The sequence below is a fragment of the Protopterus annectens genome, chromosome 3.part0 (assembly GCF_019279795.1).
Source record: "Protopterus annectens isolate FY-2018-M chromosome 3.part0, PAN1.0, whole genome shotgun sequence".
Lineage (NCBI taxonomy): Eukaryota > Metazoa > Chordata > Ceratodontiformes > Protopteridae > Protopterus > Protopterus annectens.
In genome coordinates this window covers 1,197,033,929-1,197,046,409 of record NC_056731.1, presented here as the reverse complement: position 1 = coordinate 1,197,046,409, position 12,481 = coordinate 1,197,033,929, and the positions used below count along the sequence as shown (strand labels likewise).

Here is a 12,481-nt window from a genome sequence, read left to right as displayed (position 1 = left end):
AGCACAAATGGATATATATGGGCGTTTCAAATGTTTATTATACTGAAGAATACAACCTAGATATGCAAGCTGTGGATAAGGTATACTTTTTAACATGAAAAACATCTCTGACTTTACTGAAATTTGAACCAGGAATGCACAGATACTATGCAAATGCTGTAACGATTACACTACTGACATTAATGTTGCTTCTACCTAGTTCCTATTTAGATGATTTCTATGTGTAAGCTAGGCTAAGCAAAGGGTGGAGGCACCCAACCCATTGAGCTTCGCTCACTCTTGAAACAAAAACATAACAAATGAAATGAGAGACTATAAATTAAATTCCTAACTACATTAGGCATAGCCCCTCACTGACACACTTCATGAGAAACCTTGATGTTTGAATGGGTAACAGAATATACACCCCTGGGATCATGGGTTCCAGAACCATACAGCCATGGGGTGGGGGAGCCCCTCCAGTTTTATAGCTGCAAGGCCTGTTGGGGAAATTAAATGGTGTTGATGTTTCACATTAACATGCCCTCTTTAGATCACTAAGTGCCCCTATCACCCTCCGCCACCACGGTCTTCAACAACTTCTGGCAACTCTGCCTGGAATCACTTCATTGGCTATGCTTCACAGCGGCTCAGTTACTTCATCAATGGTGTGGAGAAAGCCAACACACTGTATCTATGCTTCTTAATGCCCTTGGGCAGATAACCTACTACCTATCTGTGAACCTCTAAAGTGTAGGCCATCACAGACATAATATGTGAATAAACAGATCTTTCAGATCACAATATACAGTGAAAAATCATCATGTAGTCAGAAAATAGTTAAGTACAGCAAGAACATACAGAACACTGATACTTAATCACTCCAAAAGCCTATCTTGGAAGCTAGAAGACTTGTAATAGTTTAAGGCTTTCTACTGCTTACCAGTAGGTTACAAACAAGAAAGATGAGAAACAAGCACAGATGGGAAACATGCATGCAACAATACCATACCGACTTGCATGTGTCAGCCTTTGGCTTTGGAATACTGGCCAAGGCTATTGGCGCCCCCATGGTGCCTTTTTTAGGCAAGCCTCAATGGTGAATCCCACCTCTGTAAACAGCGCAATAGTGAAATCACTGAGGGTTATGCTACTCAACGCCAGGGGTTGTAATCACAATATGCATGCACTCACAGCACTCCTCCGTAAGGACAACATCAACATCTGTGCAGTAACTGAGACCTGTTTTAAGGCTCCTGAGAGCACACCAGCACTACCAGACTACAACCCATACCACACATTTTGGCCACGGAACATGGACTGACACAGACATGGAGGGGGTGTATCCATATTCATCAGAGATACCTACACCTCCAGGTTAGTGGGGCGGCATGATACCTCTGAGATCATCCATGTGCAGCTAACATCAGCCACAACTGCAATGCAAACTGTGGCCTGCTACAGATCACCCTCCCATGACCCAGGACCACCAGTCCTCCTACCTGGAGACAGTGGAAAACATAGTCCTACCGAACACCTCAGTATTGGTCGATGCCAACTACCCTACCATTAACTGGGAAACTTACTCGAGTACTCACTTCCAGGCCCAGCGCTTCCTGGAATTTATCAACTCATATGCCTTGTGTCAGATGGTAAACTCCCTAATGAGACGTGGAAACATACTAGAAGTGGTAATCACCAACATGGGCGACAGGTGCACCACAGCAAAGGTAAACCGGTCACTGGTTAGATCTGACCATGGACTATTCACTGATGATTTCCACACCCAACCATCTCCCCTACCCAAGGAAACCACAGTGAATACCTTCCTTACAGCTAAATTCACACTACTAAAGACAGAGGTGGGAGGTTTCACAGCCCCCACGTTAAGGGAAAACACTGCTCAAGATACAGAAAGATTTACAAATGCACTTTATAAGCAGCTACAAGGATGTGTGGATCATGCCATCACTGGTAAACCAAGACTCGCTCCTCCTAGACAAGGACACCAGCTTGGCGGACCCCTGCAATAAACAGGCTATACAACAGAAGTAGGACAGTAGTCCAGAAAACAGCAAAACCCAAGAAGGGCAGACATCCGTGACAAGTATTAGTAAGAAACATAGGTCCCTCATGAAATCATCCAAGGCTAACATCAACAGGAATATAGGCAAAGATTCGAAAGATAACCACAAAGCCTTCTTTGGCTATGTCAGGGATCTAAGTGGTAACACACACATTTGCACTGTGCTGGTGCAATATAGCACAAAATATACTGACCCCACTGATATCGCCAGCATCTTTGCAGATACATTCAGTGCAAACTTCACCCCCTAAAGAGCCCACAACAATACCCAGAAAGTACAGTATCCAAGACATCAGAGACACACAGGTGGAAATGGCCCTCTCAGATGGCAAAACACACCGTCAATGGAGGCAGATGTTGTCCCAGACTGCATCTTGCAAACACTACAAGACAAGCTAACCCCCCACCTAATTAAGCTTTTCAACCTCAGCATCTACACAGGCTACATGCCCATACAATGGCGCATAGCAATGGTTATTCCACTCCACCAAGGTGGAAACACAACTGACCATGGTAACTACCCCCCCATAAGCCTGACTAGTCTGGTCTGCAAAGCTATGGAGCGCATCCTCATGGCACTCATTGACAAAGACATTGGTAACCTCCAAACACTTGACCCAACCCGGGTCAGCTTGGTTGAGTGCAGATCATGCCTACTGAACCTGTTTGACATCTTACAGACAGTCACCAAGACGTTAGATGAGGGGAGAGGTGGTTCACACGTACAACCTGGACCTCGCCAAGGCTTTTGACACCATTCCCGACTCAGGTATTATTGATAACCTCACCAGCCTGTACATAAACCCATACATCACAGGATGGGTTGCCAACAGGCTTACCACAAGTTCAACTCTTAACCAGTCACAACTGGTGTCCCACGAGACTCAGTCCTGGGACCCCTACTGTTTGGCATATACTTCTCAGAGGTACAGGCGAACACAAGGGACCTCATGGAGACCGACACAGGGTGTCAAAGTCATGGACTCCAGCTAAGTGCCACAAACTGCATGGTCATTCCATTTTGGAAAAACTAAACACCCACATATTAAAACATAAGTGGCAGCCACTTTAATACAGATGAGGTAATAGGGTGTCTGGGGACTAAGGTAGATAGTGATCACTCCTTTGACAATCATATCTCCAAAGTAGTTAGGACATCCTTCTATATAGGCCATCTGATTACTAAAGGGTTTGCATCTAGACATACTGAGGTTATAGTGCCCCTTTACTCATCACTCATCAGTCCCATCATAGAGTATAATAACCCATTTGGGATGCATCTCAGAAGACACTTCCAACAGCTGGAAGGCCCATGAACATACCTCGCCAAGAGGATTACTGGCCTCAAACATATGACCTATGCAGCCAGACTGAATAAACTCCTGCTTTACTCAGTGGCATCTCGTTTACTCAGATTTGATCTCTGCTGGCCAACCAAGCCATGTCCAACTCAAGCTTAATGGATATGCTCAACCCATGGGAATCCATGTCACAGTGAGCCACACGCTGTAGTGAGCTAAACCTTGCCACAATAACTAGAAGATGCTGGAGGGACAGATTCCTGTCGCAAAAACTCCCCATGCTTTGGAACTAGATCCCTAATTACATTATACAGAGCCCCTCACTGACACTCTTCAAGAGAAACCTTGAAGAGTGGATGAGGAACAGTAGATACACCCCAGGGATCCTGCCATTGGCTCTGCTCTACAGAGGGACAGTTAATTAATCAATGGGGTGGCAAAAGCTGACACATTTTGGCTAGGCTTATGAATGCCCTCAGGCAGTTAGCCAAGTACCTACCTATGAATCTATACATACAGTATCAGCACATGCTAATAGCTTAATTTACTGTTCAGGTATTGACATACCTTGTGCCAATGGCAGTTGTGTGTGCAATAGTTGAGGGCTGCCTATGTTGGATGCACACAGTAGACTGCCTATACATGGCAATTTACAGGTAGTCTTGTGTGTGTGCCTTCCATTTTTACTGTGTGTGCAGGTGGAGAAAGGTGTCAGTCCCTAGGTGCCTACACTGTCAGTGTGCGTGCTATACGTTCCCTCCTTGCCAAGGCATGGGCATACTGGGCAAGCCTCTGTCTGCCTACTTGGGCTGGCTCAGGGTGTTCTTGGTCTGAGTACCTCTGTGCCTGTGAGGCCCTTGGCAATGGTGGTGGGCTGTGAGGGCTTTCACCACTCTGTCCCTGCTGTAGCTGTTTCCGCAGGATCATATTGTGTAGCATGGCACATACTATGAAGACGTGGACACACGTGCCTGGAGAGTACTGCAAGGATCCACCAGATATGTCCAAGCAACGGAACCATGATTTAAGCATCCCAAACACATGCTCTATGATGATTCTGTCCTGTGTGTGTGCCTCATTATGGCATTCTTATGTGGGTGTGTGTGCATTTCTGATGGAAGTCATCATTCACAGTTCCAGTGCATAGCCAGCATCCCCCACCAGGTGGCCATATGGGATGTCCTCCCTGGCAAATACCTGATACAGCTGTGAGGCATGCCAGATGTAGGAGTCGTGATAGCTTCCAGGACTGCCAGCACACACATCCATGAAAATGCCCTGGGCATTGCACACAACCTGGCAGTTGATGGAGGGGTATCCCTTGCAGTTTATGTAGCGCCTACCCTGTTCACCGGGTGGTGACTTGATGTGTATGTGTGTGCAGTCTATTGCACCCAGTACCTTTGGGTATTCTGCCACATGGTGGAAGAGATGCATATTGCTGGCCAACTCAACCTTTCATTCGGGGGAAGTATATGTGCTCATTGGCATGTGGTAACATGGCATCCAGGAACTGGTGAAGTACCCTGAATGCTGATGCCTGTGAGATCCCCATGATATCCCCAGTTGGCCTTTGAAAGGTACCTGTAGCTAGTATTCTCAGGCTTACACATACCTCTGCATCCACTGGGATGGGTTCCCCTCTGTTTGTTGTGGCTCTGAGGCGTGGCCGGCACAGCTCCACATGTTGCTGTAGGGTGTCCCTGTCCACCCTGTAACGCTCTACTATCTCCAGATCATGTAGCCCCTGGTAGGTTACCCTGGGTCTGAACACTCTTCTCCTCCTCTGGTGCCTGAGGTGGTTGTGAGCATCATGCTCCACACCACCTTCAGTCTCCAACACATGCTGGTGGATCAAAGCTATGGCAGCCCCTAACATGTACATATTAAAAGTTCCCCATCTGTATACACCAATGGTGCAGAGTGTACGGGAATACACAAGTGTGTGTGATGTGCTTTCACACTTTATACTATTGTGCTATGAATGATGCTGATGTCATTGGGTGTGCATGAGCAATTCCAGCTGCAGGGTATCTTAATTATGTGTTTTACAGTGAGTGCTGCAAGTGGGGTGCCTTTAGTGTGGAGTTATGCTTGCCTGCCTTGATTAATCTGTTGTCCTTTAATTCACTTTTATACCAGGATCCCCTCCCATTATCAAGCATGCCTTCACCTGCTGTCTTTCTTGTTTTGTACTTTCCCTACCCAGTCACGTGTTGCAAAATGTGTCTTGTAGCTGATATAATGCAAATCTACTTTGTTCTGCTGTGACACTTTACTGTTTTCTTTGCAGTACAACCCCTCCCCTTTCCTGTTCTGCAGCCTTGTTAGCTGTTGTCAATGGCCCACTGTAGGTTCCTAGGTGTTAATTAGTCATTTGTAATCCAATTTCCTTGCTGCAGCATTTCCTTATTTTTTTCTTATATCCTTCCTGTTTTAGCTCCGGTGCACGCCGCACAAACCCGTTTACAGAGTTTAAGTGTGTTTTAATCTCCATTCACATGCATACTCGGTTAACTTGTGTGCTCTCAGCTAAGCAAAGCTATAGCCAGTTCAACACACCCCTTTCCTGCAGCTTTGCTTAGCTATGGGAAAACTGGATTAGCAATGCTCCAATCTGCTTACAGCAAATGTGACACACCCCTCTCGATGTCATTTCTAACTCAAGGGCACACCTCGGTGTTATAACTCTATGCTATGAGGTGCATCCTTACACCAGCGAGGAATCTGTGATCCACTATTACCCCTCTCATTTGCAAAACACTGTCACAGCCCCTTAACAACCCTTGCACCATGGTGTGGTGTAACATGCCTGCCATTGACTATTATGGGGAAATCATGATGTGTTACATTGCAGTTTTATTCTATATCTTTCTATTTTCCTTGTGATCCGGTTTGCGCACCGCTGCCCTGCGTTTAAACTTCACGATAGTGCGAAAAATTAAATTAAATGTTCTTTTTATATTTTGTACATTTTTTTTATGCCAATGGCTATATATTTAGCCAATGTCATATATTAAATATAATACATGTGTTTGGCCGGCTGTCATGGCTCCAATTTTATGTTTGCAAAAATGTAAACTGCTTTTTATGGTTTACATTTCTGCATGCTTACACTACGCCTGCACCACTTCCTGGATCACTAAATACATTCATTTGCATGCTACACAGCTGCAAATGGGGTAATTAGCATACATGGGTCGGGAGCTGTGCGGGCGTAGCATATGCAGGCAGTGCACATGGAAACAGCTCCTACCTGGATCACTCGTCAGCCATATTTGGTGTTGGAACGCCAACGCTACACCTGCACCTGGTGCAATCTTCATGAATCCTGGGGTATGACTTATAAATGGACTTTATAAGCAATTCATATACAGTTTTAGCCATTTTACATTAGTCAAACTTTCACTGTTTACAATTGTGTTTCCTTCAGGAAGTAAACGTTTTACAAATATCTTTAATGTCTACAGTACCTCTTGATTTTTTTTTTAATCCATGGATACCTTATGCTGTTTCCATGTAATCTTACTTTGTTTCTTACACTGCAGTCTATCTACATTTCTGGAACACTGTTGACATTAGATTGGTTAATGAACGCAGAAATGCTGACAAAGTAAAAAAATAACCAGGACTGTCGAAGAATAACATGCTTCTTTTTCCAGCTTTCTGACTTATCCTTTAATTACTTTAGATATGGGCATTTAAAGTAAGGTACTACAATTCCCCAGCCCTTAACAATATAACCACATTATGTGCAAAAGACTGCCATATTAACCTCAAAGTGCTTATCTTTTTTATGCATTCTCACATCGTGCTACTAATGAATACATATCTAACTAATCTTGCTAGGAAAAATGACACATTATAGAACTTTATGGGTGCCCTTACAGTATTCATCTTTTCCTAAGAATTCTTCTTCTTCTTTAGGCTTTTCCCGGTTAGGGTCGCCACAGTGGATTACCTGTCTGCTCATGATTGGCAGTGGAGTTTTATGGTGTCAAGTTGCCAGCCCAGTGCCCAACCTTCTACAGAAGGCACACACTCATATTTAGAGCCAATTTAGTGTGTCCAATCCACCAACAACATGTCTTTGGGATGTGAGAGGAAACCGGAGCACCTGGAGGAAACCCACGTGACCACAGGGAGGACATGCAGACTCTACACAGAAGGCACCCCAGCAGAGGATCGAACCGGAGAACCTCTTGCTGTGAGGTGGCAATGCTAACTGCTGCACCACCGCGGCTGCCCCATTTTTTCTAAGAATATCTTCTGCTATATAACCAAGAGTCCTGCATTATGGGAATCCTGCACGTGTCCTGACTGAATGTTGCTTGTTCACTAACAAAACGTGTTTGAATACGTCTGGTTCTTCTACTTAATGTATATTTATCTTTATTATGCAAACTTTCTATATTTCCTAATCTTTAAGTGGTTTAACACAATACTTTTCACCACAGCATTTTAATGAAAAAAAGTATGTAATATACTGATCACAATGCAGAATCCAAACTAAAGAATCAAAGATCAAAGATTCAAAGAAACTTTATTGTCATTTAGGAAACCCAAGTGCTACTTAAATGAAATTTCAAGTGTCAGCTCTTTTACAGGAGAATACAAACACAAAAAGACAGATGTGATGCATATTAAAGAATAAACAATAATTATAATACAAAACCATATATCATGCAGTCAGAAAAATGGTATAAATTCAGCATCCCAAAAACGCAAATAATTATATAGTTCATTCCCCTTTTGTCGCACTGAAATTTTACTAAAGAATACATTAGGGTATAATGAAGCTGTTCATTAATAAATGAAAACAAGGAACAAAACCCCACCTGTTAGCCAATGTCTGCACCTCCGCATGTTTTTCTCTGTAGATGGTTTTGTATCCCTGAATAAAGGAAAGATATGATTTGGGTGTTACGTGTGTTGACCTGCGATATCTCTGGAAGTAATCAGCACACTTCTCTGCTACACCATCCTGGAAGGATCCCATACACTGTACCACCTCCTTCTTTACTTCTGAAGTACAGTCAATTTGATATGATGACAGGAAATGTTCAGAAACTGTTGGAAACACAAGAGTGAGACAGAGATTACACTTATTCCTAAAAATGTTACATTCTACTATTTTTAATAGCAAACAAACTGTCTTTTGTGACATACTACATACACCTTCCATAAAAAAACACACAAAACTTTTAGTTATGTACTCACCATAACTTCAGATGTTTGGGATCCATCTCGCCTACATTCTGACTGATGGGTTCGGAGCCGATCCCTCGGCTCCGACTCGGCACGCTTATGCCAAAGAGCGAAGTCTCTTATTGGCTGAGCTTACTATATCCCAGGATGCACCACTACCAGTCCCCCAGATCTAGTTTGTCCGCATACATGCACACATGCAAGCACTGCTTATATAACATCGTCAGAAGAAACAAGATAAAAACAGTAGAACTCAAAACCGTTCAATCTCTTCTGATCTCCAAGGCGGGGAAGGAGGGTGGGTATTAGGAATGTGAGATGGATCCCAAACATCTGAAGTTATGGTGAGTACATAACTAAAAGATGTTATGTGATCCTATCTCGCCTACATTCTGACTGATGGGACAGCGTCCCTAGCACCTGAATCCTGGGTGGCTCACTGGAAAACACTCCTGAGTACCGTGGAACCAAATGATGCTCGCCTTTAGATGCCACATCCAATTTATAGTGGGAAATGAAAGTGTGCGGATTGGACCAAGTAGCCGCAGCACAAATCTCAGAAATAGCGAGCTTGGAATGAAAGGCTATAGAAGTAGCCATAGCTCTGGTAGAGTGGGCTTTGATAGATGTTGTAAGTTGCTTATTTGAAGAGGAATAAGCCTGAGTTATACAATCTCTAATCCATTTGGAGATAGTAGCTTTTGTGATGGTTTTACCCAATTTATTGTCTGAGAAGGACACAAATAACTGGTCTGATTTACGAATTTGCTGAGTCCTGTCTAGATAGAAGCGCAATTGCCTGTGAACATCCAATTTATGGAGAGTGTATTCTGCTTCATTGGAGAATTTTGGAAAGAAAACTGGTAGCTCTAGAGATTGTTGGAGACAGAGATTAGAACAGACCTTTGGGACAAAAGATGGGTTAGGCCTAAGTGATACTCTATCCTTGTGAAAAATCAAGTACGGTGGTTTGATAGATAGGGTTTGAAGCTCTGAAACTCTTCTTGCAGAGGTAATTGCAACTAAGAAGGCAGTTTTCCAAGACAGATATTTTAACTCACATGTAGCAGCCGGTTCGAAAGGGAAGATGTTAATGCGAAGCACCAAATCAAGATCCCACGGAGGCGCAGGATGAAAAACTGGGGGTCTTAACAGCCCCGCACCTTTAATGAAAGTTTTGCATAATCTGCTGCTCATCAACGGTGGATCCATGGATTCGTGAAATTTAGAGATAGCTGCCAGTTGGACTTTAATAGTAGATACTGAAGATCCTTGATTAAACAAGGATGTTAAAAATTTCAAAACCTCTGGTATCGGGGCAGTGATAGGGTCTAAGCCCCTGAGTTGAGCCCAGATAGCAAACCTAACTAGCAAAAATAACTTCCGGGTCTAAGGTGTGATTTCTGACTAAGGTCGGAAGTGGAGGAGCCAAGCTGTCAACTTCAAAGTGTGAAGGGACTGGTGTTGTCGTCCCGACTGATGAATTAGCAGATCCGGAGTTAGATCTAAAACCCACGGATCGTCCACCGCATGTTTCTTCAGGTAGGGAAACCATACCTGACGAGGCCAGTGCGGAGCAATTAGTATCATTGTGGACCCCAATTGAGAAGCTTTCTGTATGACTTTGGGGAGAAGTGGAATCGGAGGAAAGGCATAAAGTAGCTTTGTTGGCCAAGGTTGTGCTAGAGCATCCATAGCTGCTTCCCCCTGATGTGGAGTCAAGGTGAAGAACCTTTTGCACTTTGTATTTTGTGGTGTTGCAAACAGGTCGCAGCACGGCGTCCCCCATCTTCTGAAAACCTGAGCTGCTACTGTTTCGTTCAGGGACCACTCGTGAGGAGAGAGAATTGTCCTGCTTAATCTGTCTGCCAATATATTTGATTTCCCCGGAATGTGGGTCACTACCAAGAAACGGCTGGTAGCTACAGCCTATTCCCACACCCTCATGGCCTCTCTGCAAAGGGGGTAAGATCTGGTCCCTCCTTGTTTGTTTAGATACCAGACCACCGACATGTTGTCTGTGTGGATGGCGATGATGCCCTGAGGGAGAAACTTGTGTAAGGCCTGTAGGGACAGAAGTACAGCCCTCATCTCCAATACATTGATGTGGAGAAAAGTTTCGTCTGGAAGCCAGGAACCCTGAACTAACCTGCCCAGACAATGCCCCCCCCCACCCTGTCTGGGAGGCATCTGTCGTCAGGGTGACCACTGGAGGGGGAATAACAAAAGGACTTCCTTGATTTAGATTGGATGTCTGAAGCCACCAGCGAAGGTCCCGCTTGCATGTTTCTGTAATCATAATGGAGTGATTGAGGGGAAGATCCTGAAAGGACCATTGAGTCGATAATAGCCACTGAAGAATCCTCATGTGCAATCTTGCCAGAGGAACTAGAAGAACCGTGGCAGACATCGAACCTAAAAGTTGCAGGACCATCCTGGCTGGGGCCTTGGATCTTGAAAGCAGGGCTTGAACTTGGCCTTGTAAAGTTTGGATCCTTTCGGTAGGAAGAAAAAGCGCATCAATTTTGAGTCTATCTCTGCTCCTATGAACCTTATGCGCTGAGAGGGCAGCAAGACAGACTTTGACCAATTGAATGTAATTCCCAGGGTAGCACCCAGGGAAAAGGTGGCTTTGAGGTTGTCCATTAGTAGATGACTGGTGGTGGCAGTCAGGAGCCAGTCGTCCAGATAGGGAAACACTTGGAATCCAAGACTCCTCAGGTGAGCAGTTACTACTGCCAAACATTTGGTGAACACCCTGGGGGCTGTGGTGAGACCAAAGGGCAGAGCACAAAATTGGAAATGACTGTCTCCCAGGCTGAAGCGCAGATACTTCCTGGACGCCCGATGTATCGGTATGTGATAATAGGCGTCCTTGAGATCTATGGAGCACATCCAAACATCCTTCTCCAATAATGGGAGAATGGATTGTAACGTGACCATTCGGAATTTGGATTTCGTGACGGATTGGTTTAGTCTGCTGAGATCCAATATTGGTCTCAGGTCCCCTGTCTTTTTTGGCACTAAAAAGAACCTTGAGTAATTTCGGATCCGATCTGGTCTGTGGGGACGGTTGGATGACTCCTTTTCTAGCAGCTTTAAAGCTTCTGCGGCTGCAATTTCCCTTTGACTGGGTGGTGGGTCCGGGATTTTTTTGGACGGTGGGGGTGAGTGTGTGAAGGGGATGGTGTAACCTCCGGCAATAATCCGAAGCACCCATCTGTCCTGAGTGATTGACTCCCAGACTTTTAGGTGCTTGGCAAAACGGCACCCGACTGGCTCCGGAGCAGCACAGCCGGGCAATCCCTCATGAAGTGTGGGAGGCTGAAGAGCCACGAAAGGACTCGCGGTCTCCAGAATTGCGGGGCCCTCTGGCGTCTCCCAGAAAAATTTCCCCGTCCTCTGGCTCTGGAAGGGGAATCTTCCTGCTGTTGATGGAAAAACTTACGTGATTTGCGGAACCACATCTTCCCTCCTCCTTTAGCCTTGGGATAAGGCCGAAAGGGAGTGGAATAACGTGCACCTACGGCAGATAAAGTTTTTCCTTCTTGCTCACAGCGGGTAAGAGTGTCTTTAACCTTAGGTCCAAATAAAGAGGACCCATCAAAGGGAGCGTCGTGAAGGAAGACTTGAAGGCCTCCAAAATGACACAACGGAGCCAGGCCTGTCTCCGTGAGAGCCACGCCTGTGCCTGCCGCTCTACCGCCCCTTCGGCCGCATCTGAAATGAGCCTCATGGACGAGTTAGAAATTGAAGCAAGGATAGCCAACTGAGAGCTAACCGACTGGGCTAGCTGCTCAGGTAGGTTACCTGAGAGGAATCTGACAGCTCCTTGACCAGATCCCTCTGAAGCCTGGTAAAATGTGCCAAATAATTCAGGGACCTTAAAGTAAAGGCCGCTGAAGTC

General features: G+C 45.0%; 1 protein-coding gene across 1 annotated transcript in view; it reads right to left on the bottom strand.

The window, feature by feature from the left end:
- Nucleotides 1-12,481, bottom strand: part of DNAH5 (dynein axonemal heavy chain 5) — a 1,226,896-nt gene that overhangs the window by 709,817 nt on the left and 504,598 nt on the right. The window contains exon 18 of the mRNA XM_044065791.1: nt 8,205-8,436. Within this exon, the coding sequence (XP_043921726.1) occupies nt 8,205-8,436 (232 nt within the window). The remainder of the gene's footprint in view (nt 1-8,204; nt 8,437-12,481) is intronic.